The sequence below is a fragment of the Monodon monoceros genome, unplaced genomic scaffold (genome assembly GCF_005190385.1).
Source record: "Monodon monoceros isolate NGI ecotype Baffin Bay Population unplaced genomic scaffold, NGI_Narwhal_1 Super_Scaffold_10, whole genome shotgun sequence".
In the NCBI taxonomy this organism is placed as follows: Eukaryota; Metazoa; Chordata; class Mammalia; order Artiodactyla; family Monodontidae; genus Monodon; species Monodon monoceros.
In genome coordinates, this window is record NW_021703766.1 from 46380838 (window position 1) to 46408051 (window position 27214).

Sequence of the window (27214 nt, forward strand, 5' to 3'; positions counted from 1 at the left end):
AGCCTCTGGCATGGAAGACGGTCTTGACTCTGTCCCTGACGTTCTGTGTGCTGCGTGGCCTGTTGCTCCATCAGTCCAGTAGTTCGAATCATCTCCAAGTCCTAGGCCTTTTCTGCCCCTCTCACTCGCCAGCGGTTTGTAGCGGTGAATTGCTGAGTTTGCCTCTTCTCTGGCCTTGTGCCTGAACACCAAAGTGACAGCCCCAGACCCACCCCTCACTCACAGTCCAGTGGGGGGCCAGATGGTGACAGCCCAGAATGGTCAGGCCTGGGCTGGGGGAAACAGAGAGGAGGCAGGGCCAGGATGCGGGAAGTACAGGGCCCTGTAGGATCCAAGCGGAGCAGAGGGCCCCTGACTCAGCCTGATGGGTCACAGAGCTTTGAAAGGATTGGGTGGGGGCGGGGCCTTGGAAGAGGCGCCACTTCTAAGAAGGGGAGATATTTGAGCTGAGGCCCGAAGAATGAGTAGCATCCTATGAAGTGTTAAAAGAGAGGTGACACAGATCTATATGTGACTCATCTGTATGAAATGGCATCCAGGACATTCTATTATTGGGGGAAAATAATGCAAACTGCAATACAAAAAAAAAAAAGGAATGAGTAGCATTCTTCTGGGAAAAGGGGCAGTGTCAGGAATGGGTGTTTCAGGCAGAGGAAATGACATCTGCAAAGGCTTGGATTAAGAAAGCATGGCTCGGGCTTCCCTGGTGGCACAGTGGTTGAGAGTCCGCCTGCAGGTGCAGGGGACACGGGTTCGAGCCCCGGTCTGGGAGGATCCCATGTGCCGCGGAGCGGCTGGGCCCGTGAGCCATGGCCGCTGGGCCTGCGCGTCCAGAGCCTGTGCTCCGCAGCGGGATAGGCCACAACAGTGAGAGGCCCTGGGGACCCCCTTGCTGCCCTGGCGAGCCATCTGTCACAGGTCCCCTAGTCCAGGATCCAGCCGGTTGATGGGCTGTAATGTAAACCCTTGAGGGCAGACCCTAGGCTTGTTCCCTCACAGCCTGGTGGTTCAGTGACTGGCCTTGAGGTCGACCAGAAGCTGGGCTTGAATCCCAGCTCCCCCACTAATCAGATGTGTGACCTTGGGTGAGTGACTCAACTTCCTGATCTGTCAAATGGGGATATAATACTGGGGGTTTCATGAAACCAATCTCATCATTTTAGAGAGCCATAAAGAATTAAACATATAATTTATATATTATATATTTTAAAATATATAACTTTGTAGATGGTATCAAGGAACCCAAGAAACAACAGAGAGACTTAAAAACGTGCTGCCACGTCAGATGACACTTTGGCCTAAGTTATGGAAAATGCAGTTGCTGAAACGTGAATTCGCCAGCTCGAAGATATGCTACTCCAAACGTAATTATTTAACATTTTAATACTGAAGTTATTAGCAGCAGATTATATGTTTTTTTTAATTCCTTGTTTCAAAATCTATAAGAATCAGAAATGGAGTGATTAATTTGGGGTACCCATTAATAACCCACTTCTTGAGTGCTGGGTCAGTGTTACCTGCTCCCATGCTACGACTCAGAGGTGAATATGCAGGGAGACCCTTTTTACTCCCTCTGGTTTTAGGAGATGACTCAGGAGGAAAGGCTCTGTCTCCACACCATCCCCCCTGCACACACACCCTGCCTTCTAGAGGGGCACCATTATATTCTTCCTTTATTGGCTGTCCTTGTATAATACAAATCTGCAAGTTTAGATACAAAAAAATCTGGAAATAAAAGATAGAAAAGTACCCGCCAGGCACCCCCTTCCTTCTTCCCGGACCCCTCCCCAGCGGGCACCGACGTGAGGTAACTGAGCATCTTCTTCCCCTTCCCCTTCCCCCTACCTGCCTCCTGGACCCCCAACTTGGCCCCCTACCCCCATGAGACCCTGGCCCAAAGAACATGTGGGCCCCCAAGGGGAGGGGAGGGGTGGTAGGGGCGAGCACAGCATTGGCAGTGAACGCAGCAGGTGGGCAGAAGGAAGCCCTTTGTTTGTGCTGTGTATGGGGGCGGGGGGAATGACCAAACTTGGGGTGGGCACTCGTTTGGGGCCGAGGAGGGCCCCCAGGTGGGCATCCCTCCTCCATCCCACCCAATACTGGAAGGTAGAAGGTCAACAACAGAAACTGGGAAATACAGCTTGAACCGAGGGCACTCGGTGGGATTGTGGCCATCCCCCTGTGTCTGGGTTCCGGGGAGAGGGGGCCATGCCAGCCTAAGTCTGGCAGAGAAACGGGTCCCTTAGCCAGGCTGGGTCCGTCCCTGAATTCCATCCTATCGCAACCTGGGCGTCACAATGTCGGTTCTGTACTGGTCGTGGGAGGTGGTCGAGAGAAGGGTTAGAGAGGTCGTCAGGAGGGTGCAGCCCCAGGGAGCAGGACTGGGGAGAGGTTGGGCCTCCACTCCCAGGTGTGGGGCTCCTGGAGATGATGGGGTGACTCGGGCTACAGTTCAATCTCGAAGGTCTTCTGCAGGTCGCCCGAGAAGGGGTTGGAAGGCTTCTCTACAGCAGGTTTGCCTTCTAACGCTGCCCACTGGGCCTCAAAGGGGTCCAACTCAGGGGCCGGGGCAGGCGCTGGCTCTGGGGGCCAGGGCGCCCCATTGGGGCGAGGACGGGCCTGGCCCCCAGGGGCGCTGGGTGCTGCAGGGGGTGGGAAGGCCCCAGCTTTCCCAATCAGGGTGGCAGGCTGGGGCTGGAGCTGGGCGGCTGAGCAGAAGGCGTTGGCCACCATCTGTGAGGGTGTGATGCCCACCACGGGCACGCGGGGCATGGGCGGGTAGCCCAAGCCCGGGTAGGCGGGCACAAAAGGGGGCTGCATGTGTGGAGGCGGCAGGAACACGGCCACCTGGGCAGGCGCGGCGTCGAAGGGCCCCACGGGGGCGGGGAAGGGCTGCAGGCCGGGGGGCACGGCAGGCACCGAAGCTGCCTGCTGCTGCGCCTTTGCCACCTGGGACACCTCCTCCAGCCACCTCTCGGCCTCCGAAGGGGTCCGCTTGTGCCCAGGCTGGAAGGCAGCTGCAGGGGGCGCGGAGGGCTCACCCCAGGCAGAAGTCCCTGGAGAGAGGAGAGGGGCAGTTAGGGGGCACGGGCTGCAGCAGAGAGAACCCCAGGCTGGGGATCAGACTCTGGACCGGGCTGCCTTGCCGCCTTGCACCCAGCTCTGCTCTTCATTAGCTGCCTGGGCTTTGGGCAAATGGCTTGACCATCCTGGACCACAGGTCATGCAGTGCTACAAAAATTCACTTCTGATATTCTAAGGTCCTAAGATGAAAAGTATAGGCACGACTGACAATCACCCAGGCCGGCTTCCCTTCTGATTGGTCAGTAGCAAACCTGTTATTAAATATTTTTTAATATCACCCTTGGCTCTAATATTTTGACACTGTATTGTCTTAGGAGGCTAAGATTCTAAGATTGCATGGATCTTTCTCAGAGTGTACTCTTCTAACATAGTGGGTAAGTTTCAGTGTTTTTAAGTTTGTGTTTTCTAAGATTCTAGAGTTCTAAATTTACATTGTTTGTAATTCCAAGGTGCTTCCACGTGTTTAGGATAAGCACGTGGCTCTAAGGTGATTCCTTGGCACTATTTTCTCAGAGAGCGCTCTTTTAAGGTTGTAAGATTCCAAGGTTTCCTGGCTCCAAATCTGTTAGGTTCTAATATCTTGTGATTCAAAGGCTGTAGGTTTCTAGATTTTATGGTTCTAAGACAGCAAGGTTTAAAAACTGATTCCATGGTTCTAAGGTGACCCCATAATTCTTATGTTATCTCGTGGTTCTAGGATGAACCCGCGGCTCTGAGACAACCCCGTGGTTCTAAGATGATCCATGGTTCTAAGCCTGTGGGATTCCAAGATTCCCAGAGTCTCTGCAGTAGCCCTGAAAGGAGCAGGGGGATGCAGGAGGGGCACTGCAGGGCATCTGCCCCAAGAGAAGGGCTGAGTTTACCTGTTGAGGCTGGCGGTGGCCCTGGTGCTGGCGCTCCAGCACTGGCAAAAGATGAGCTGATCTGTGTACACAGGGCGCTGATGCTGTCGCTGTCACTGGCATTGGGAGGCTCCATCTCAGGCACTGGGAAGTCAGGGAAGGGTGGAGGTCAGCGAACAGGCCCAGGCTCTGCCCTTGACCCCATCCCCGCAGGTGGCCCTCACAAGGTGTGTGGGTTGGTGGGTCCACTCTGCAGTAACTAAGTGGCCACGGCCACAAAAGTGGTAACTGCGCACACGTGTGTGTGTGTGGCATCTGAGTGGTACAACAGCCAAGTAGTGTGTGACATCTGATGGCAGACAGTCACAGGGATCCCAAACCAAGGAGGACCTCAAGAGCTGTATGTAGCCGCAAACCAGAAGAAATATTTTAAATGCTTAACAATATATATTAATTTTAAAATATGTTCAGGGAATTCCCTGGGCGGTCCAGTGGTTAGGACTTGATGCTTTCACTGCCAGAGCCCGGGTTCAATCTCTGGTCAGGGGACCAAGATTCCACAGGCCGCGTGGCGCGGCCAAAAAAATAAATAAAAAATGTTCAACCACACGTATGGCAAGAGCACCGACTAGTCAGAATGGGTATTGCCCACGCTGCTGGTCACTGGCTGGGGATCATCTGTCTTGCTTTGAATGCAGAAGCGGGGCCCCACCAGGCCTGGCCCATAACATATGTCATGAGGGCAGAGATGCACCTGTGCCTGCAAGACAGGACATGCTGAGCAGGTGTGGTGGCCTTGTGAGGGCTTAGGATGAGAAAAGGCACCATCCAAATAAACAAGAGGACCGTCAAGTGTGGCGTGTGACAAGTGCCTGTGACAGCTCAGCGAGTGGCTATCTCCAAGGGAGTGTGTGTGATGCTCCTATGAGCATCAGAAAGAAACTAGCTGTAGGAGTCAGCAGGTGTGACGTGGGGCTGCCCAGGTGGGACAGGAGGTGGCTTCCAGGTCATTTCTATGATGACTGTGCCTGTTAGTCCAAATGGGTGTGCAGCTTCTGGGGGGTGGCCTCTGAGTGTGACTGAAATCCAGGTTGTGGCACCCGACTGTGATTCCCCAGCGTGAGCCAATCTGCCTGCGTGATGTATGGAATTCGGCATGAATTAGCATATGTGACTTGTGATTCACACAAGTTTGTGTGAATCCAGGTGTGTCGTTCGTGAGCGTGTGTTAATCTGTGTGTGTGATTTCTGAATGGGACACCTGGATATGTGCTTTCTTTCTTTCTTTTTTATTGAAATATAGTTGGTTTACAATGTTGTGTTAGATTCAGGTGTACAGCAAAGTGATTCAGTTATACATATATATATATTCTTTTTCATATTCTTTTCCTTTATGGTTTATTACAGGATATTGAATATAGTTCCCTGCTATACAGTAGGGCCTTGTTGTTTACCTATTTTATATACAGTAGTTTGTATTGGATACGTGCTTTCTAAGTGTGTGTAATGGTAACACCTGGTCCTGCAACTTCCAAGTGTGCGTGATTTTTGATTGCCCATGACTAAGTGTGTGACTAAGTGTGTGTGACACCCGCAGTGGAGTGGGACATCTGTGTGAGTGCATGAAATTCTTGTGCGGCAAGTTACATCCAAGCAAGTGGGCAACTGGCTACAGGCACGTGAGGCTTCTAAATAAAGTCTGGGGTGCCTGCCACCTCTCAGGGAGCAGGTGTGACAGCCCTGGGGGTGTACTTAATGGCAGGTTACTTAATGAGGACAGCAAATCTGAGGGTGCATGCAGTACCTGGGATGCTGCACAACATGGGGTGAGCATGCGTCATTCTCAACAAGCATTGGCATCTGCTCAGCAGTAGCCCAGCCTCCTGGATGCAGATCAACACCTCCCACACCAGTCCCCCGGGCCATAAGGGGTAGGTGCCTCGGATTTGGCATATGGAGGCAGGAGAGAGGGCCAGACCACATGACTTCACTGACAGCTGGGAGGAAAGACAGCTCTCCTGCCTGTCTCCCTCGGGCAAACCATAGTTCCATGCCACCTCTCTCCTCCCTTTTTCCCATGGCATACATTTTAAAATCACAACATATGCCATCTCTCTCCTTTTCCTGGTCCATGGCAGACATTAGTAATCAAACATGATGCTTTTCTCCCATTGAACTCTTTGCTCACCTTACCCCTCACCAGTAGAGCCTTGTGGCTCTACTGGCCAAATGCTGAAAGAAAGGACTGGTCCTTGCAATTCCATCTTCCCTCGAAGACATGGCTAATCGATGATGATGGGTGCTGCCTCTGCACAATCCTTTACCCAGAAGCGACATCACGAATCCATCACTATGCACCCTGACCCCATGATCCCCATGCTCACTTGTGCCCTTCAACTCATGTTTCCATAAGCCAAATTCTGGGAGTCATCTTTGGGCAAAACATAATACTCCTGCTCTCTCTTCTCGCTTGCCCATGGCAAACTTTGCTAATCAACCATGTGGTGTGCCACCTCGCTCTTTTCTCTTGCTCAAGTCAGACACTGTAAGGAGATCATGATGTCTGTCATCACTCTTTTCTCCCTGCCCTAGGCAGACATTGTTAATCACAATTCTTCTTTCCTCTGAACCTGGATCCTTGACCTGGCCAGATCTCATGGCTCTACTGGCCAAAAGCTTGGAGGGAGCATTAGCCTATGGTGCCTCAGTCTCCTCTTGAGCAAAAACATGGCATCTGGGCAGCTTCTCTCCTCTCCCTTGCCCATGGAAGTCTTGCTAATCAATCATGACATATGCCACTGTTCTCATGTCCCTAGCTACAGCAGACAGTACTAACTGATCGTGAGTTACGCCACTTTTTTGCTATCCCTTGCCTGGAGCAGACATTGCTAATCGATCGCAGCTTACACTACCTCTCTCCTCTCCCAGGCTGATGGCAGACATTGCTAATTGATCACATGTTGCTCCTCTCCTTTGCCTGTGGCAGGCAGTGCTAATTAATCATGGTGTGACCTACGTGTCCATCGACAGATGAATGGATAAAGAAGATGTGGCACATATATACAATGGAATATTACTCAACCATAAAAGGAAACGAAATTGAGTTATTTGTAGTGAGGTGGATAGACCCAAAGTCTATCATACAGAGTGAAGTAAGTCAGAAAGAGAAAAACAAATACCATATGCTAACATATATATGAAATCTAAAAAAAAAAAAAAGGTTCTGAAGAACCTAGGGGCACGACAGGAATAAAGACGCAGACGCAGAGAATGGACTTGAGGACACGGGGAGGGGAAAGGTTAAGCTGGGACGAAGTGAGAGAGTGGCATGGACTTATATACACTACCAAATGTAAAACAGATAGCTAGTGGGAAGCAGCCGCACAGCACAGGGAGATCAGCTCGGTGCTTTGTGACCACCTAGAGGGGTGGGATAGGGAGGGTGGGAGGGAGATGCAAGAGGGAGGGGATATGGGGATATATGTATACGGATAGCTGATTCACTTTGTTATACAGCAGAAACTAACACAACAATGTAAAGCAATTATACTCCAATAAAGATGTTAAAAAACAAAATCATGGTGTGTACCACCTCTTCTCTATCTCTTGCTTACAACAGACAGTGGCATTGATCCCGATGTTCCCTCCTGCTGAGCCCCAGGCTCACCTGTGCCCTTCACCTGGAAGTCAGTGCGGCGCTGCAGCGTGGATGGCAGCTCATTCAGCCGTAGGCTCAGCTGCCGTTTGAAAGGTGAGTTCTTCTGGCTGAGCGCCGGGAACCCACGGAAGGAGCCCTGGCGAACCAGCTGCTCCAAGGGGGCATGGCGCCGGGGGATGGCAGCCGCAGTGGTGCCTGCAGCCACTGGGGTGCCCGCCTCACCCTTCTCGCCAGGGGATGTGGTGGCCGGTGTTGGGGACACGTGCCCAGGCTGGGCAGGGCCAGGAGCCGCAGCTGGAGCAGCTGCTGCCTCTGCTGGAGACATGGGTGAGACAGGTGGTTAGACAGCTCACCTTGGCATCGGAGGCCTCTCCTACCCAGACCCCTTGATTGTTTTCCAATGCTGCCTTCCTCACCCAATGTGCCCTGCCCTCAAGACGGGCTGGTCAGAGCCCCCAAATGTCGCTCATCCCCACCCAAGCCAGGACCACCTTCCCCAGGAGGCCCGTGGGGGAGTCGTCACCCAACCTGACCCTCTGTGTGTCTCAAGCTCTCTGTCCCCCATCCATCTTCCTCTGCTGCTTCTGCTATTTCTCCCTCTGAGACCTTCTGTCTCCCTTTCTAATTAATTTAACAAACACTTTTTTGGTGCATGACCAATGTATCAGGCATTGTTCCAAGTGCCTTGCAAGTATTAACTCATTCAGTCCTCACAATCACCCAGTGAGGTTGATATTGTCATTATCCCCATTTTACAGATGTGGAAACTGAGGCCTAGAAATGGCAAGTGACTTGCCTGAGCCATAGTGTGAAGGAAGGGGCAGGCTGACTCCAGAGTCTGAGTTCCAGATGACTGCGCTAACCCTTCTCACCCTCTGGCCTGGTCTCTCCACATCATGCTGTCTTCCTCCATCATTCCATCTGCTCTGCTCTCTGTCACCTCCCACCATTCTTCCCACCTCAAGTACCTCCTCCCTTCCTCCAGTTGTTACCCATTGTTCTAGACCCAGCTTGGCATACTTCTTCCTCTGAGGAGTTTTCCAGATTGTTTCAGCCCCTCAGCCTGGGCTCCCTCCCCTCTGGGGCTGTTCTCAGTCCTCTGCAGGTACCTGGTCTCCCCACTCAGCATAAGAAGCGGGCTCTTCAATGGCAGGGTCTCCCCACCCCTGCCAATACACAAACACACAGCCATCCTCCCATCAAGGCGTCACCTGAATGCTAGTGAGGTTAAACTCAGGCCCACAGAGGGCAGGGAGGGTGCCCAGTGCTTCTCCCACCTTCCATGAGGGGGCGGTGAGGCTCTTACCCAGGCCAGGCTGGGGGCAGTGGAAACAGCCCGGGACACGTTGGAACTGGGAAACCACCTCTGCCCCCCACCACCTTGGGCTTCAGGAAGTCTCCTCCCCTCTCCGGGCTCCAGTTTCCCCAGCTAAACCTGGGATAAACATCCCTCTGCTGCCTTCCCAGGTCTCCTGAGAGGGTCAGTTGAGGCAGTGAATGTTCAATGCTCTGGAATCCCACAAAATCTTGGTAAACAACTTTGTGGAAAGTGCACTGCTGCGTAACTCCTGAACTGAAGAGACCTCTTTGTGAACGTGTGGTGCCTTGAGACTGTGAATCAATGCACCATCGGCAAAACACTGTCATGTGTTCGGCAAATCATATACCGCACTTTGTAAACTCTCATTTTTGCGGTGCAGGCTCTCAAGCGCTTTCTACAATGCAAAGTACCTGGAACGTATAATATCCTTTGGAAACAGCAAAATCCTTTGCAAACTCTAAAGCATATGACATTCTTTGTAAATTTGAATATCCCATATAAACAGTAAACTCAGTGTACTCAGTGTGTTCTTTTGCAAACAATAAAATATCATATAGGGACTTCCCTGGTGATGCAATGGTTAAGACTCCGCACTCCTACTGTAGAGGGCCTGGGTTCGATCGCTGGTCAGGGAACGAGATCCCACATGCATGCCGCAACTAAGTGTCACATGCCACAATTAAGGAGCGCGCCTGCCACAACTAAGGCCCAGTGCAACAAAATAAATAAATATATATATAAGACAGGTTTTCACTAAAAAAAATATATGTACTTAGGCCCTCCGTTAACTATACTTTGTAATCTGCTTTACCAATGATAAAATTCTTTATAAATTCTAATAGATGATGTAAACAGCAAAATATTTTGTAAGCTGTGAACTCCTTAACTTTGTCAAGAGGTTTGTAAATGGTCACACAGTTTACCAAGAAAAACATATGTTGTAAACTCTAATATTCTAGCAAGTGATAAAAACTTGTTTTCCTAAACTTTTTAGCTAGAAATATTTTAAACTTACAGAAAAGATGTAATAATGGAACAAGGAGCACACATGTTTTCTTGTGTTAACTTGTTACCCTTGTTAACTCTTAACAAGTGTTAACTTGTTACAGTATTTGATCTGTCTCTCCTTCCATAATCTTTTTTCAGTATGATTTAAGAGTACGTTGCATACAATAAACAAGGCATGGAAACAACCTAAATGTCCATCAATAGATGAATGGATAAAGAAGATGTGGTAATATATATACAATGGAATACTACCCAGCCATAAAAAAGAATGAAATAAAATGCCATTTGCAGCAACATGGATGGACGTGGAGATCATCGTACTAAGTGAAGTAAGTCAGAAAGAGAAAGACAAATATGTGATATCACTTATATGTGGAATCTAAAAAAAAGATACAAATGAACTTATTCACAAAACAGAAATAGACTCACAGGCATAGAAAACAAATTTATGGTTACCAAAGGGGAAAAGGGAGAGGGGATAAATTAGGAGCTGGGGACTAACGGATGCACACTACTATATATAAAATATAAATATAAATACATATAAACAACAAGGAAAAAAAAAAAAAAGAGTAAGCTGCAGATGGCTTACCCAACCCTAAAACCTTCAGCATGTACCTAAGAACAAGGACAGCCTCCTACTGAACCACAGGACAACTTCTTACTTGGGAAATTTAACATGGATATGATACTGTTCGCTAGTCTACAGTCCATATTCTAATTTCCCCAACTGGTCTACTCATGTCCTTTATGGATGTTCATATATATATATTTTTTTCAATGTATATATTTTATATACATATATTCAATATATACATATTGAATTGAATGTTGAATATATATCTATATATACAATATCCAGGATTCAATTCAGGATCGCACATTACATTTATTAATATTTGTCAAATCTCTTCAGTCTCCTTTATCCTGAATCCCAATTCAGGATTCTTTGTAAATTCTAAGCAGTGTTTTCCAAAAATGTAAAAACTAGAAACAGTTAAAAAAAGTAAAATAAAATTAAAAATTACATTTTGACTCAGCACACAATACACATATATTTAAAAACCACAGTTTGAGAACTTATAAACTATTTGCCTTTGACCTAGAATGTTAGAGTTTAACAGGTATTTTTCAAACTTTCATGATGGCAACCCAGAATAAGAAATACCATTAACATGGTAACCCGTTCCATACACACACACACACACACACACACACACAGATATACTGACATAAAAGTATCATTGAACTATACTTACCCTTACTACATTCAATTACTCTGATATTTTTTATTCTTTTCCATTTCATTTCTTAAAATGCTAACCACAACCCAGCAAGCTGACTTCACAACCCATTAACAGGGTGGATACACAGTTTGAAAAGCCTGGGAACATCCCTGGGTTAGCAGATAATAAAGCTCTCGGTGAGCTTTGCTGGGATTTGTGGCCAACAGAATATTGCCCAGAGGACTCCTTAAACTGAAGTACACTTTATAAACTGTAACCAAACTTTGTGGTTGGTGCTTTGCTTTGTATTTTTTACTTAAAAAAATTTGGCGAGGGGGGCTTCCCTGGTGGTGCAGTGGTTAAGAATCCGCCTGCCAATAAGGGGACACGGGTTCGAGCCCTGGTCCAGGAAGATCCCACATGCCGCAGAGCAACTAAGCCCATGCGCCACAACTACTGAGCCTGCGCTCTAGAGCCCACAAGCCACAACTACTGAGCCCGTGTGCCACAACTACTGAGCCCATGCACCACAACTAGTGAGCCTGCGCTCTAGAGCCCACAAGCCACAGCTACTGAAGCCCATGCACCTAGAGCCTGTGCTCCGCAACAAGAGAAGCCACTGCAATGAGAAGCCCGCGCACCACAGCGAAGAGTAGCCCCCGCTTTCCACAATTAGGGGAAGGCCGGTGCACAGCAATGAAGACCCAACACAGCCAAAGATAAAATAAAGTAATTTTTAAAAATTTTGTTGATTTGGGTTTTGTGTGTGTGTGTTTCCTTTTTGCTTTGTAAACTGTAGAGCCCCTGTACCTACCTCTGCAGCTCTCCCCCCAATCTGGATCCCTTGGCCCCACCCTGGGACCATTCGGTGCCCAGCCCCGCCCCGCCCTCCGGGCAGCGCCCACCTTTCTTTTTGTCAGCAGCCTCTCTCTCAGCCGGCCGCCCACCCCCAGACAGGCGGAAGGAGCCCTCCCGGGCGAAGCTGGTGCGGCTGGCGTCAAAGGCAGCCGTGACTCCGCACTCCTTCTCCCGCCGCTGTTTCCGCTCTAGGCAGGCCGCAAACGCACACCCCACTGCGTGGCTCAGCCTCTCGCCCTGTGGGAAGAGGTTGGGGCAGGATTAGCGACGTTGTGCAGTGCAGACCGGACGCCGGGAGCCCCGGGGTCCAGCAGCTGGATGCTGGGTGACTCTGGCTGAGTCCCTTCACCTCTCTGGGCCTCAGTGCACATCTGCAAAATGAGGGACAAAAGACAGAGACAAGAGTGTAATACTGTATGGCTCCATTTTTTTTTTTAAGATTTTTTTTGATATGGACCATTTTTTTTAAAGTCTTTATTGAATTTGCTACAATATTGCCTCTGTTTTATGTTTTGGTTTTTTGGCCGCAAGGCATGCGGGATCCCAACTCCCCAACCAGGGATCAAACCCACACTCCCCGGCATTGGAAGGTGAAGTCTTAACCACTGGACTGCCAGGGAAATCCCTGGATGGCTCCACTTATATGAAGTTACAGAATGGGCAAAACTAATCTCTGGTGAAAAACTTCAGAACGGTGGTTGTTTCTTAGGGGTGGGCATAGGGACTGACTGAGAAGGAGTATGAGGAGACAGTCTGGGGTGGTGGCAATGTTCTACATTTTGATGGGGGGGTTGGGTTATACACGTGTATACAGTTGTCAAAACCCAGCAAATGTACACTTAAGGGTTGTGGTCAGCATGTATTTCGCTTCAAAAGAAAAAGAGCTGGAGACAAGTATGAATTCTACTTAATAGTATGCATGCTGAAGTGTCTGGGGGAAGTATTCTGATGTCTGCGACTTTGAAATGCATCCAAAAATAAGATGGAGAGATAAGTGATATAGTAAGCCCAGACAAATGTTAATGGCAGGATCTGGGTGGGGGGTGTCCAGGTGACTGGTGACTGTACAAGTCTTTCGACTTTGCTGCATGCTTGAAAATATTTTGTAGTAAAGTATTGGGGGTAAAAACAACAACCCCTGTTTCTTGAGTGCCTACTTGAGAGACGCCAAGGCCAGAGAGCCTGGGATTGATGCTGGCTTCCCACTTCTCAGCTATGTGATCTCAAGAAAATCACTTCCCAGTACCCATGTCTCCTCATTTGTAAAATGGGGGCTCTAACAGCACCCACTTCACAGGGTTGTTGCAGGAATTAGGTGAACAAATATATGCAAGGCATGCAGCACAAAGCCAGGCACAGGGAAACTCACATATGTGTCAGCGGAAATCTTGTGTAGCCCCGGGCTGAGCCCTGATTTGCATCCTTTTATGGAATCCTCACAACAGTGCCAGGAGGTGGACAATCTTATGAACCCATTTGACAGATGAAGAAATTAAGGTTCAGTCAACATGCCCATTATAACAAGTGAGTGGCAGAGTTGGGATTCTAATGAGGTATGTCTGACTTCTGTTCCCTAAACAAGATGCTCAGCCACCTCTTAAAGTTGAACTTGGGGACAAAAATCCTCAACAAAATGCTAGCAATCTGAACCCAGCAGAATATTAAAAGAATCAAGTGAGATTTATTCCAGGAATGCAAGGTTGGTTTAACGTATGAAAATCAATCAACCACATTAATAGAATGAAGAAAAATCCCCACATGATCATCTCGATTCTCACAGAAAAGGCATTTGACAAAATCCAGCACCCTTTCATGATAAAACACTCAACAAAATTGGACTAGAAGGGAACTTCCTCAACCTTATAAAGGACATTTGTGAAAAAACTCACAGGACTTCCCTGGTGGCACAGTGGTTAAGAATCCGCCTGCCAGTGCAGGGGACACGGGTTCAAGCCTTGGTCTGGGAAAAACCCACATGCTGTGGAGCAACTGAGCCCGTGTGCCACAACTACTGAGCCTGCGCTCTAGCGCCCATGGACCACAACTACTGAGCCCGCGTGCCACAACTACTGAAGCCCGTGTACCACAACGAAGAGGAGCCCCCGCTTGCCATAACTAGAGAAAGCCTGGGCACGGCAACAAAGACCCAATGCAGCCAAAAATAAAATATAAATAAATTTATTAAAAAAAGAAAAACTCACAGTTAACATTATCCTCAATGGTAAAAGACAAAGCTTTTCCCTAAGATCAGGAACAAGACAAGAATGCCATTTTCATCATTTCTATTCAACACTCTATTGGAAGTTCTAGGCAGAGTAACTGGACAACAAAAAGAAATAAAAGGCATCCATGTTGGAAAAACAGAAGTAAAATTACCTCTGTTTGCAGATGGCATGATCGTGTATGTTGAACATCAAAAAGGATCCACAGTGCAAATAAATAAATTCAGCAAAGTTGCAGGATACAAAATGAACACACAAAAAAATCAGTTATATCTATATACACAAACAGCAAACAATCCAAAAATGAAATTAAGACAATACCATCTAAAATAATAAAATGGTTGGGAATAAATTTAACCAAGGAAGTAAAAAACATACATATTGAAAACTACACAACACTTTTGAAAGAAATTAAAGAAGACCTAAATAAATGGAAGTACATTCCGTGTTCATTGATTGGAAGACTAATATTGCTAAGAGGGCAATATTTCCCAAAATGTTCTGCAGATTGAATGCAATCCCTTTCAAAATCCCAATGGTCTCTTGCATAAATGGAAAAGCTGACCCTGAAATTCATATGGAATTGCAAGGGACCCAGGACAGCCAAAACAATTTTGAAAAAGAATAAAATAGAATAACTCACACTTTCCAATTTAAAAACTTACTCCAAAGCTAAAGTAATCAAAACGGTGTGATACGGGACTTCCCTGGTGGCTCAGTGGTTAAGAATCCGCCTGCCAATGCAGAGGACACGGGTTCAAGCCTTGGTCTGGGAAGATCCCACATGCCGTGGAGCAACTAAGCCTGTGCGCCACAACTACTGAGCCAGAGTGCCACAACTACTGAAGCCCATGCGCCTAGAGCCCGTGCTCCGCAGCAAGAGAAGCCACCGCAATGAGAAGCCTGAGCACCGCAACAAAGAGTTGCCCCCACTCACCGCAACCACAGAAAGCCCGCGCGCAGCAACGAAGACCCAACGCAGCCAAAAACAAACAAATAAATAAATAAAACAAAAAAAACCAGTGTGATACTAGCATAAGGAGAGACATATAGACCAACGAAACATAACTGAGAGCTCAGACATAGACCCACACATCTGCGGTCAATTGATTTTCAATAAGGTGCCAAGACCATTCAATGAAGGAAGAATAGTCTCTTTATCAAATGGTGCTAGAACAACTGGATACAGTATGCACGTGAAAAAAAAATGAAGGTGGACTCTTACCTCACACCATTTACAAAAATTAACTCAAAATGTATCAGAGACCTAGATATAAGAGCTAAAACTGTAAAACTCTTAGAATGAGACATGAGGTAAATCTCTACAACCTTGGATTTGGCAATGAATTCTTAGATATGACACCAAAAGCAGGAATAACAAAAAAAATTGATAAATTGAACTTCATCAAAATGTGTACATTTGCACATCAAAGGACACTATCAAGAAAGTGAAAAGATGGGGCTTCCCTGGCAGTGCAGTGGTTAAGAGTCTGTGCTTGCAATGCAGGGGGCACAGGTTCAATCCCTGGTCGGGGAACTAGGATCCCACATGCCATGGGGCCAAAAAAAAAAAAAAGAAAGTGAAAAGACAACCCACAGAATGGGGGAAAAGTTTTGCAAATCACGTAACTGATAAGCATCTAGTATCCAGAATATATAAAGAGCTCTTACAACTTAATGGTAAAAAGACAAACAACCCAATTAAAAATGGGTAAAGGATTTGAATAGATATTTCTCTGGAAAAGATATACAAATGGCCAATAAGCACAGGAAAAGATGCTCCACATCATTAGTCATTAGCGACATACAAGTCAAAACCACAATGAGATACCACTCACACCTACAGGATGGTTAGAATAAAAAAAAAAAAAAAAAAAAGTGTTGGGGCTTCCCTGGTGGCGCAGCGGTTGAGAGTCCGCCTGCCGATGCAGAGGACACAGGTTCGTGCCCCGGTCCGGGAAGATCCCACATGCCGCGGAGCGGCTGGGCCCGTGAGCCATGGCCGCTGAGCCTGCGCGTCTGGAGCCCGTGCTCCGCAACGGGAGAGGCCACAACAGTGAGAGGCCCGCGTACCGCAAAAAAAAAAAAAAAAAAAGTGTTGGCAAGGTTGTGGAGAAATTGGAACCCTCATACATTGCAAGTGGGAATGTAAAATGGTGTCGCCACCAAGGAAAACAACTAGGCAATTACTCAAAAACTTAAACATACTATATGACCCAGCAATTCCACTCCCAGGTATATACCCATAAGAATTAAAAACAGGTATTCAAACAAATACTTGCATATAAATGTCCAGAGAAGCACTATTCATAATAGCCCAAAGGTGGGAACAACCCAATGTCCATCAATGGATGGATAAGTAAGCAAAATGTGGTATATCCATACGAATATTATTCAGCCATATAAGGGGAGTAAGTACTGATACGATGCTACGACATGGATGAACCTTGAAAACATTATGCTAAGTGAAAGAAGCTGGTCACTAAAGGCCAATAGGTCACAAAAGGGCAATATACACCTCCCCAAAGAGCAGAGGGTGTGCCCCTCTTCATGCCTCCCTCCTTTACGTAGTTGGGATGAAGATGTGAAGGCTGGAGCACGCACATTCATCTTGGATCATGGAGTGGAAGCCATACTCCAGCATAGCAACGAGCTAAAAGGAGCCATGGCCCTTGAGTGGAGAGGAGTCACACCAACGCCGTGCTGCCTGCCTGGGGACGTCTTTCACATGAGACACAAATTCCTATTTCACCGAAATCACTGGTATCTGAGGGTTTTCTGTCACAAGCCTCAGAATCCTGTGAGAATGCTTCTCAGAAGACAGTCCATTTGTCTCTTTCATCAGATTCTCAGAGGGGATCTTGACGTCCCCCTCCCCCCAAAAAATATAAAGAACCACAGGCAAAATGAATCGACTCTGAAGGAAGGGTGGGTACCCTGGGGGGTGTTGTTTCAGAAGGGCCCAAGGGGGCTGCTTGGGGGCAGGAAACTACAGCTTGACTTGGGTGAGGTTTAAAAATAAGCAAAAATTCACGGAGCTGTGCCTGGGCCATCTGCGCATGTTACTGTATGTGTATGCTCCTCAATGAGAAAAGTTAGAGAAACATGAAGAACTACCGATAACAAGGAGGATGATGAGAACTAATGTCTTTCTGAGTGCTTCCTATATGCCAGGCATTGTTCCAAATACTCTGTATCAACCCCCTCAAGTCTCACAATAATCCTCTAAGTTATGGGCTGTGAATACACTCCCTTTTCCAGATGAGGTCATGGAGAGGAGAGGTAAGGTGAGTGACTCACCTGACACCACACAGCGGGCTGGGGTTGGGCGTGGGACACCAGGGCATGGGAGACAGTCAGCTGGCTTTGGGCTTTGGTGATACTCACGGAGTCCTTGAGCGCCAGGAAACAGTGGCAGATCCAGCGGCGGGTGGTCCCATCGCGGCAGATATAGGAGAAAGCCTTGTCCAGGTTGCGGTCAGGAGCACAGAAGGAGACCTTTTCGATGGTCTGGTCTACCAGCAGGTCCTGGGAGGCACCAGGGAGGCCAGGAAAGGCATGTGTACTGTTTTTCATGTATTCACTTAATATTCCCTTTGTGTCTGCTCTATATCCTGTCCTGAACGGGGTGGGGATCCTGCACTTGTTGAAACAGCTGTGGGCCCTGCTCACATGGGGCTCCCAGTTTAGTGCAGGAATCAGACTCATCACCAGATGGAGACTGGCCAGAGTCACAGCCACGCTGTAATGAGGGAGGCACAGGCAGGGGGCTCAGGGCTGGGATCGGGGAGGCTCAGGGCCTTTCGGGAGCAAGAAGACGTGCCTGACCCAAGTTGGACGGGAGTCAGGCAAAGCTTGCTGGAGGGTGTCAATCCTGTTCAGTCATTAACCTAACTGTCTTCGTGCGCTGGCTGTGTCCTCGGGCAGTATCTGTGCTAGGAGCAGGGAATTCAATGGTGCGCAAACAGATACCCGATCCCGGCCCACGGTACTCCCATCTGGCCAGGTAGATGGACAATAAACACATAACAGCTAACATTCGTTGATCGGAACACTTCTGCTGTACCAGGCATAGTTTTAAACTATTTGCATATACTTTCTCATTTAATGGTTGGGTCCATTTTTATCCCCATTTTTGCAGATGAGGCAAGCGAGGCACGGAAGGGTTAAATCTCATACCCCTCATGCCCAGGGTCACCCAGCTGGTAAGTGGGTGAGCTGGGATGCGAGCTGAGGTCGCTGCTCTACTGTCTGTGCTCTCACCCACAATCCATGCTAGTTCACAAATAGCCACAGGACTCAATCCTGAATTATGACTGTGAGAGGTGCCAACATGTTACAGGAACACACGGCTGAGTCTAGAAGGTCCCTGAGGGAGGGACATCCTAGAGGTGGGTGAGAAGGAGTCCCTAGCCCCATTCGAGCAGGGTGAAGAGAGGGGCCCACTGGTGCCCACTCCCAGGCCCACGGGCCCCCTACCTTGGTCTTGTCATCTACCACCCGGAGCCCATCGGCTGACACCCACAGGACAGACTTCACAGACTTCCGGCCCATCTGGAGTGGAGGAGGAGGACAGAGGGTGTGGTCAGGGCTGGCTCTTCTGCTCTGACCTTGCCCCCTCCCTGCTCCAGCCTCTCACTCACCGCCTTCAACTTCTTCACAGCATCTTCACACACGTGCATCCCCCGGGACTCCTCCACCTCCACGTGGCCCAGGTACTTGGTGCGAAGGGGATGGGAGAGCATGAAACAAGCAAAGTAATCAATCATTCCTAGTGCTCACTGCGCCGCTGCAATGCATCACACAATGTCCTAAGCACATCATATGAATTAACTCATTTGCTCTTTTTTTTTTTTTTTTTTGCGGTACGCGGGCCTCTCACTGTTGTGGCCTCTCCCGTTGCGGAGCACAGGCTCCGGACGCGCAGGCTCAGCGGCCATGGCTCACGGGCCCAGCCTCTCCGCGTCATGTGGGATCTTCCCGGACCGGGGCATGAACCCGTGTCCCCTGCATCGGCAAGCGGACTCTCAACCACTGCGCCACCAAGGAAGCCCAACTCATTTACTCTTTACCTCAACTTTGCAAGGTGGGGACCTTTTTTTTTTTCTTGGCCGCGCCACATGGCTTGTGGGATCTTAGTTCCACTACCAGGGATGGAACCCATGCCCCCCTGCAGTGGAAGCACAAAGTCTTAACCACTGGACTGCCAGGGAAGTCTGGGCACCCCATTCTTATCCCAGATATACAGGTGAGAAAACTGAAACACAGCATGGAGTAATGATTCCCACCCTGCCTCTATCCTTGGCCTTTAACACATCCCTGGTGTCCTTCTGAGTGCCAGCGTCTGCATCTGCGCCTGAGGACTGGCCCCAGGCAATGACTGATAGGAGCTGGGGTACACACGCCCCAGCTCCCTCACCCCGTGGGTGGGATGGCTCGATTTCCCACAGTTCCCTAGTGGCATCAAGCTCAGTTGCTCACAGCTATAGTTTAGTAAGACACCCTTTACTGGCTGCCTTCCCTTCCTCACTCTCACCAGCATTTCCTGCACCTCCCAACAGCCCCTCCCTCGCAAGGTCCGCTTCTAGGGGAAGGGAAAACAAGGTGGGAGGGGGGCGCTGTGACCATCGTCTGTTGTCACCCAACCAGGAAGGGAATGAGTGGAGAATTGAACCTGAATCCTGCTGTCTCTCTTATAAATTTTCGTGTGCGTTGTAAAGGGTCGTGGTGGTCTAAACCAGAACGCACTTAACAGTAGAGGGCTTTGCAAATGCTACAGAATTTTTGTGACCTCCCAGTGCCCCCCTGGCATCTGTGAGCTCCCACAGAATAGCGTGACTCCAGGCGGGACGCCCCCCCACCAACCCCAGCTAATATTTTCCTGGCACAAGAGAATGGGTCTTGGTTTCTAATCCCAACTTTAAAGGACTCGGGCGGTGCGGTCCTGCTTCTGCAGGATCCGCAGTTATTCGGGGCTGTGAAGTCTCTTGGGTCTCAGCCACTTCACCGGGCAACAGACAACAGACACTGGACACGCACAGCGAACAGCTCGCACACCGCCGCAGCCCCGCCCACACGAGCCCCGCCCACTCACCCTGACCGGGAAGCTGCACGTGCCCTTGCGCACCGCGTCCTCGTCTGCCTGCCACTGGTGTGGGCGCGATGCCTCAGGCACGTAGGCTGGTTTCCGCCGCCGCAGGCTCTGGCGTAGCTTGTTCATGGTGCCCGCCCCGTCTGCTGACAGAAGACAGGGGTGCGAGTCAAGGGTCAGAGGCATGGGGCTCAAGGTGGGGGGAAATAGGGCTCAGGGAGCAAGGGGTCAGATAACATGGCAGTAGGGCTACAGGGTTAGGGGGTCACTGGGTCAGAGGACATGACATCCAGGGAACATAGACTAGCAGCAGTTAGGGGATACCGACAAAGGGGGCAACTGGAAGGCAGGGGAGTGGGAGAGTCGGCAGTGGGGATTCAGAAGACATGGGGCTAAGAGGCAGGGAGGTCTGGGATGTGTGCGTCGTGGGTCACAGCTTTTAGGGGTCTGGAGATTCGGGATGTGACAGTCAAGAGGCATGATGATCCAAAGTAATGGGAAGTTAAGGCAGTGGAGGACATTGGGGTTAGAGGGCATAGCAGTCAGGGGTCACGAGGTCAGGGGTTTTAGGGGTACAAGGTCAGGGGATGAGGTGGTCAGAGGGCACAGGAGTTGAGACTTGCATGGGTCCGATGTGGGGGACTCAGAAGGTCCAGGGATTGCGGTTCAGAGCCCAGGCCAGAGGGTGCTGGGGACAGGGGTGGGTCTCTGCAACTCTGAGATACAGCCCCTCTGACAAATGTGTCTGTTCTAAGGCAGAGGCCCCTGGGGAGGCGTGCACCTGCGATGTCAGAGGTAGGGATGGAGGTGGTGGCCAGTCACTAAGACAGCCTTTGCTGGCTGAGAAGCCATACTGAGTCCCAGGAGGAGTGTGAGGGGACACCTAGGACAGAGCACCAACAGATGAGGCTCCGCCTGTGTGTGCAAGCAAGTGTGCAGCTGGTGTGTTCCTTTTTTTTTTTTTGGCCTCACTGTGTGGCTTGCAGGATCTTAGTTCCCCAACCAGGGATCGAACCCGTGCCCTCGGTAGTGAAAGCGCGGAGTCCCAACCACTGGACCACTAGGGAATTCCCTGGTGTGTTCCTGAGTGTTGTGTGTGAGGGTGTCTAGTTCTGAGCAGGCACCTATTGTCTGTGAAGGCTGTACGGAAGGACACAGGTCTGAGAATGGTTGTTGATGAGAGTATGTGTCTGTGAATGCTGTCTGTGAGGGGATGTCTGTGTCCAAGAGTGTGGCCGTCATCTGTGAGTGTAGGTCCCTGAAGCTTGTGGCTGAAGAGTAGCTATGTGTGAGAGTGGTGGTGAGTGTGTGTCAGGGAATGTTGCCTGTGAGGATGGGTCTGTGTTTGAGCATGAAGCTGCTGTCTTTGAAAGGGTGTGTCCGTGACTGTTGTCTTTGAAGCTGTGTGTCTGTGTGAAGATGTGGCTATTGTCTTTGATGACCACTGCACATGACACTGTGTGTCTGTGAGAGTTACCCAAGATACCACATCTGTCCAAGAGTGCAGCTGTTGGTGGTGAGGCTGTGTGTCTGTGGCTGTTGTTTGTGAGGGTGTGTCTGGGTCAGATAAGGTGGGTGTTGTTGCAGAGAATGTGGGTCCATGAGTGTTGTTCTGGGGGTGTGTCTGTATGCAACCGTGCATCTGTGAGGGTGTGTGAGGACATGAGGTTGTCATCTTTGAGAGTGTGTTTGTGAGTGTTATTTGTGAGGGTGTGATGGTGTGAGAATGTGGCTGTTGTCTATGAGAGTGCTGAGTGTTATTTGTGAGACTGTGTCTGTGTGCAAAAGTATAGCTGTTTTTTGCATCCCTTGAGAGTCCCTGTATCTGGTGAGTGTCTGTGCTCACCTGTGAGGGAGTCTGGCTGTTGTCTAGGATTGTGTCTGTATGTTTGTGTGACCGTGAACCTATGGGTGTGGGGATGTTGGTGTGTGCCTGAGCGTCCAAGTGTGTGTGTGTGTGTGTCTGTGTGAGAGACCTAATCTAGGTGGGTGTGTCTGTGAACGAGGTCACTGAGTGTGCCAGGAAGTCATTTGGGGGTGTCCACTTGTGAGTGTGATTAAGCCTGTGTGACCGCAGGGACAGTTCCTTTGGCTATGTGAGGCAGACCCACCCAGTCACTCAGCCTTCGCCCTGTCCCCAGCTGGCCACTCACCTGGCTCCGTCCTGGAGGTTTCAGGGGGCCCCAGGGCCCCACAGGGGGCAGGGGGCAGATGCTGCTCTGGCCTCCTGGGTCCGCCCTGCCCAGGGGAGGGAGGAAAAGTTGAGAAGCTGGCTTGGGATAGGGCGCAGTCCCCTACCTCACCCCCTCTCTGGACATCAGCCAACCCCCCTTCATCTCAGGATCTCTGATGAGAGCCCTGGTTGTCATAGCAACTGTTACTAAGGCAATCAGCCACCTGGTTGCAAGGGCCCAGGAACAAGTGGGTGTGTTTCGGGAGCATCTGCTGGGGATGTCCTGGCCTCAGGAGGCTGTCTGTACCCAAGGGGATGGTGTGAAGGGGGTGGCCTGCCCTCTAGACACATGTCCAGGGCTGTACACACACATACAGTCACATGTGTACATGTAACTCTGGTCCCCAATTGTCTCTAGAACCTGGTCACAGCTCTGCACAATTACACACAGAGACAACCACAGTGACACACACTGGATCACGCAGAAACACGTCAACAGTCACAGCCACTGTAAATACCTGGCTACATATCCAAGTTCACAGACATACAGTCTCTGCTACAGACCATTTGTCCACAGGTATGTAGAGTCCCAGGCTGCCCAGGCACTGCCACAAACGTCTGGTCATATCAGTAACTGGTATTTTGTCACTTCTCTTTTCTCTGCCATATACAAAGAGCTGGGTCCGGGCACACCCACTGGGGCAGCCCATGGCCAACCAATGACAGTTGTTTCCTCGGGCACCCAACCAAGATACTCACAGACCCACCCATGTAGAATCACACCCCGCAGGAGGTCACCTATTAGCTCTGAGGCACACACACTTGTCACATACAGCTCCCTTGCTGCCTGCTGACATCTGGTCAGGGATGCATGCAGACATACTGACACACATTTGGTCATACCGAGTCACACCCAGCCACAGCCACATGTGTTTAATCATCGACCAGCACACAGCTGCACAAGGACACTCAACCCCAACTGTATCAGTCACACCAACACACCTTTTTGGTCACACACTGTCACACAGCCATACATCCCAGTCGTAGAGGCACACATTTGGTCATGGTATCAGCCACACGTATATGGATGGTTCTCCATACCCAAGCACACACACAGACCCCGATGGCCACGACCCATGCATTAGAGAGAAATGGGCACACAAACTCGGGACATGCATACAACCATCCAGAGACAGTTCTCCCCAAGGACGGACACACTCAGACACAGCCAGACAGTCAGTGGCTCAGAGTCACAGCCATACGCATTTCAGAAACGGTCATGTATGCAAAGTCCCACAACATGAGTGTCCACGTTACCCAGCCATATATCACGGTCATGGTACCTATTTCACAGTTACCCACCATCCCACACCCAGCTGTACCATGTCAGACCATCACAGAGAAACACACGGTCTCTCTTCCTGCAAACATGTAAGTCACACCGACAAGTATGGGGCCACATACGATCACAGCCCCATGTGGAGAGACACATAATATCTCACACACAGAGGCATCAGCACACAATTTCCATTACACACACACAAGCAAACAGTCAGGTATGTGCTTAGAAATCCAGTGACCCAGACAGAGCATTTATAGCTGCGTTTACGCAGAAGACACAGTTCCGGATAGAGTCATCTGTGGAGTCAGGAGACAGTCACTCTGTCACCAAATCACACAGATTCAAACATAAGCCACCCAGCACGCATACAGGGACACCCACCCACCCACCCCAAACAGCCACACAGCTACAGACACACACTCTTACAGACCATGACACAGACACAAGTATATAGAGTCACCCAGCGTCACAGACATGCAGGTCACACACAAATACAGAAGCCACAGTCACATACACATCCCCCCCCCACACACACACAATCACCGGTGCCACCACACACAGACACACCTATAGTTTGAGTCACATGCAATGAAATAACCCACTATTAATAGTCTGTCAGGGTTTCAGACTCCAAGTCAAATACATAACCCAAATCACAGGTACACAACTATAAATGCACAGAATCACTCAGTATCAACACACAGACCTAGATGTAGTCATTTATACAATTCCGGCCACACACATAGATGTGGCTTTGAACACACAACCGCAAACATACAAGTCACAGTGCCGGCACACAACCTGTCACATAAGCACAGTGTGACTTCATATACGATGGCAGTCACACACCTAAAGTTGCAGGTACAGTTGTGTGTCATGCAAGCACATGTGTGACACATATAAAATCAGAGACACAGTCACAAACATTCGAAGTCATTAGGACAGTCGCACATGGACACAGAGTCATAGACACAACTCCACTTATAGTCACAACTCCACCCACGTCTTCAGTCAGCCACACACATGCCCAACCCCATACTCAACAGATACACTGTCACATACCCAGTTAGAGTTACCAAGGTACATACATGGGGTCACAAAAGACATAAAGACACAACCACATAGTCACAACCATGCACACACTCAAACACAGACAGACTGAAAAGTATAGGGTTCTGCACAGTGAGCGAGCAGCTGTCATATACACATACACAGCCACACAAATGCTGGGGTCACATACAGAGACACAATCACAGACGCTATCGGACACAACCACAAGCACGAAACACACGATTCCTCAGAGTCACCAGCTGCAGCTCACACACATACACACACAGGCAGCCACAGTTACAAAAACACAGGGTCACACTCTTAGCCACCTCCCCATCGCTTGCTTCCCCGCTTCCACCCAGGTACCACACACAAAGCCATCATCACCGCAGACGCTGCAGACAGACAGGGCTGCACCAGGTCCCTGGGGAGCCGCCCCCTGGCCCAGCCTGAATCCTGGAGCCTGGGGGGCCAGAACCGGATGGGGAGGAGGTGCATTGTCTGTGCGCGGGGCCCCTCCCAGACAGCTGGGCAGCCCCTGGGACAAAGAGGGTGGCCCAGGAGACCTGTGCCCTGGGACCCTTGACCAAGTCTTTTTGTGTGTGGGGTTGCCTGAAATTCCCCTTATTTTATTCAGGCTTGGGGGGGATAGAGTCCCAGGCACAGAGACCTTGTTTTGAGAAGGGTCTGTTCCTGGGACGCCGCCCAAGCATGGGGGGATGCTGTGCCCCGGACGCCTCTGAGGCCTGGGGACGCACTGTGCCAGGAATCCCCCCGGGCCTTGGCTTGGTAGGGAAGCTGTGGGGGCCCGGGGACCCCATTCTCAAGACCTTGCCTAGAGGGCTGCTGTGAGAGAGCCCCTCAGGCCGGTAGGGGTTAAGGATTGCGTCTGGTCTGGAATCCCCTCTTAGAGGCCTTGACTTCATAAGGAGGTTGCGTCCCAGACCCCATCCCCAAAATCTTGCTTAGGGGGTTGTACCTAGAATCTGTCCCCCTGTCCTTGATTTTTTTGAGGGGGAGGTCTGTGTCTGGGATCCGTATCTCCAGAGCCTTGGCAAGACAAGGCCTGTGCCCGAGACCCCTGTCTCCCAAGATCTGGCTTGGAGGGGAGCCGATTCCTGGACCCCCACCCGGGACCACCCTCCCCAGCCTTGGCACCCTCTCTCCATCCGGGCGCCGCGGCCGCCTCCCACCCTCCGCCACATCAGCAGCGGCGCCGCCCCCGACCCGAGCCCCCTTCTCCCGCCCTTCTCACGCTGGCCGCCGCGCTGCGGGACATCCAGGGCTCCGGCGCCCCCGCCTCCCGCGGCCCCGGCTGGGCCCGGATCCCCGAGTGCTGCTGCTGCTGCTGTGGCGGCGGCGGCAGCTCGGTCTGACGCGGGCCGGGGCCGGGGGCAGGGGTATGGTGCGGGATGCAAGCTCGCTAGCCTGCTCCGCTCCCGGGAGGATTCCGTTCCAGGGGCGGGGGAGCGCCCCTCCCGCTTCGGCTCCCCGCCCCAGCCCCGCCGCCTGCTGGATATGCAAAGAGACCCCGCCCCTTGACCAGTAGGCCACGCCTATACGCAACCACGACTCCGCCTCCTCCGGTGTGGCCACCGCCCCGCCACGCCCACTGGCCAGTCCTGGGCTGAGCACGCACGTGAATCTCGCTGACACGTTCCCCTAGGTCCATCCAGGCGTGGGCTCCCTTCCCCTCCGTGACCCCTGATCTCAGATCCCCTTAAGTTCCGCGTCCGAAAGATTTGCTTCGGGAGGCGCCTCGCGGTCCCTCATCCCCAAATCTTCCAGCTAACCCCACGGTTCTCCCAGCCCAGCGGGGGCGGGTAGAAGCGGTGACGAGGCACTTTTGCCAGGAGAGGGGGAATGAACAGACCCCGGCGTCCTGGTGCGCGATCGGTTCAGCTTTGGGGGCGGGGGCGCCAGGCTGGGACCGGGGAGCGGTTCTGGCCGCCCAAGTGCCCCCGCACCCGCCCAATCCTGTGGGTTTGGCAAAGCAGCTGGCAGGGGCATTAAGGCCCATTAGCAAAAGCGAGGTTGCTGGGAGCCGAGTGGAGGGAGCCAGGAGGCTGGGAGGTGGTGTGTGTGTTGTGGCGGAGCCGGGGGGTGGGGGTGGGGGTGGGAGGCCTTCTGAGCTGCCACAGCCTTCGGAGCAGGTGGTCAGCACGTGCGGAAGGGGCAGGGTGGGGGGTAGGGAAAGGGGAGAAGGAGGGTCCCCGCAACAGATGGCCCAGGCAGGACTGGGGCTTTCAGACAACAGGGTAGGAGGGGGGCTGGCCATCTGCACCTGGAGGCAGCCTGCGAGCTCCTCTCCCTCCCGCCTCAGCGCAAAGAAAAGAGCT

At 50.6% G+C, this 27214-nt stretch overlaps 1 protein-coding gene across 1 annotated transcript; it reads right to left on the bottom strand.

Annotated features, from left to right (window-relative positions):
• Positions 1 to 1249: 1249 nt before the first annotated feature.
• Positions 1250 to 26309, bottom strand: NUMBL (NUMB like endocytic adaptor protein). The gene is made up of 10 exons (XM_029213492.1): positions 26131 to 26309; positions 22464 to 22548; positions 20314 to 20453; positions 18863 to 18937; positions 18699 to 18773; positions 17607 to 17747; positions 12045 to 12234; positions 7594 to 7899; positions 3948 to 4070; positions 1250 to 3056 (listed from the first exon to the last, which is right to left on the bottom strand). The coding sequence occupies exons 1-10, from the start codon at positions 26152 to 26154 to the stop codon at positions 2446 to 2448; spliced, it is 1770 nt and encodes a 589-aa protein (XP_029069325.1). The 5' UTR covers positions 26155 to 26309; the 3' UTR covers positions 1250 to 2445.
• Positions 26310 to 27214: the final 905 nt, after the last annotated feature.

Bases quoted from the DNA above. Each gene is read 5' to 3' on its own strand.
- NUMBL (XM_029213492.1), bottom strand. From the start codon at position 26,154: ATGTCCCGCAGCGCGGCGGCCAGC. The intron at 20,454-22,463 runs GTGAGTGGCCAG...TTCTGTCAGCAG, and splicing joins AACCTCCAGGACGGAGCCAG to ACGGGGCGGGCACCATGAAC. The intron at 7,900-12,044 runs GTGGGCGCTGCC...CCATGTCTCCAG, and splicing joins GGCTGCTGACAAAAAGAAAG to CAGAGGCAGCAGCTGCTCCA.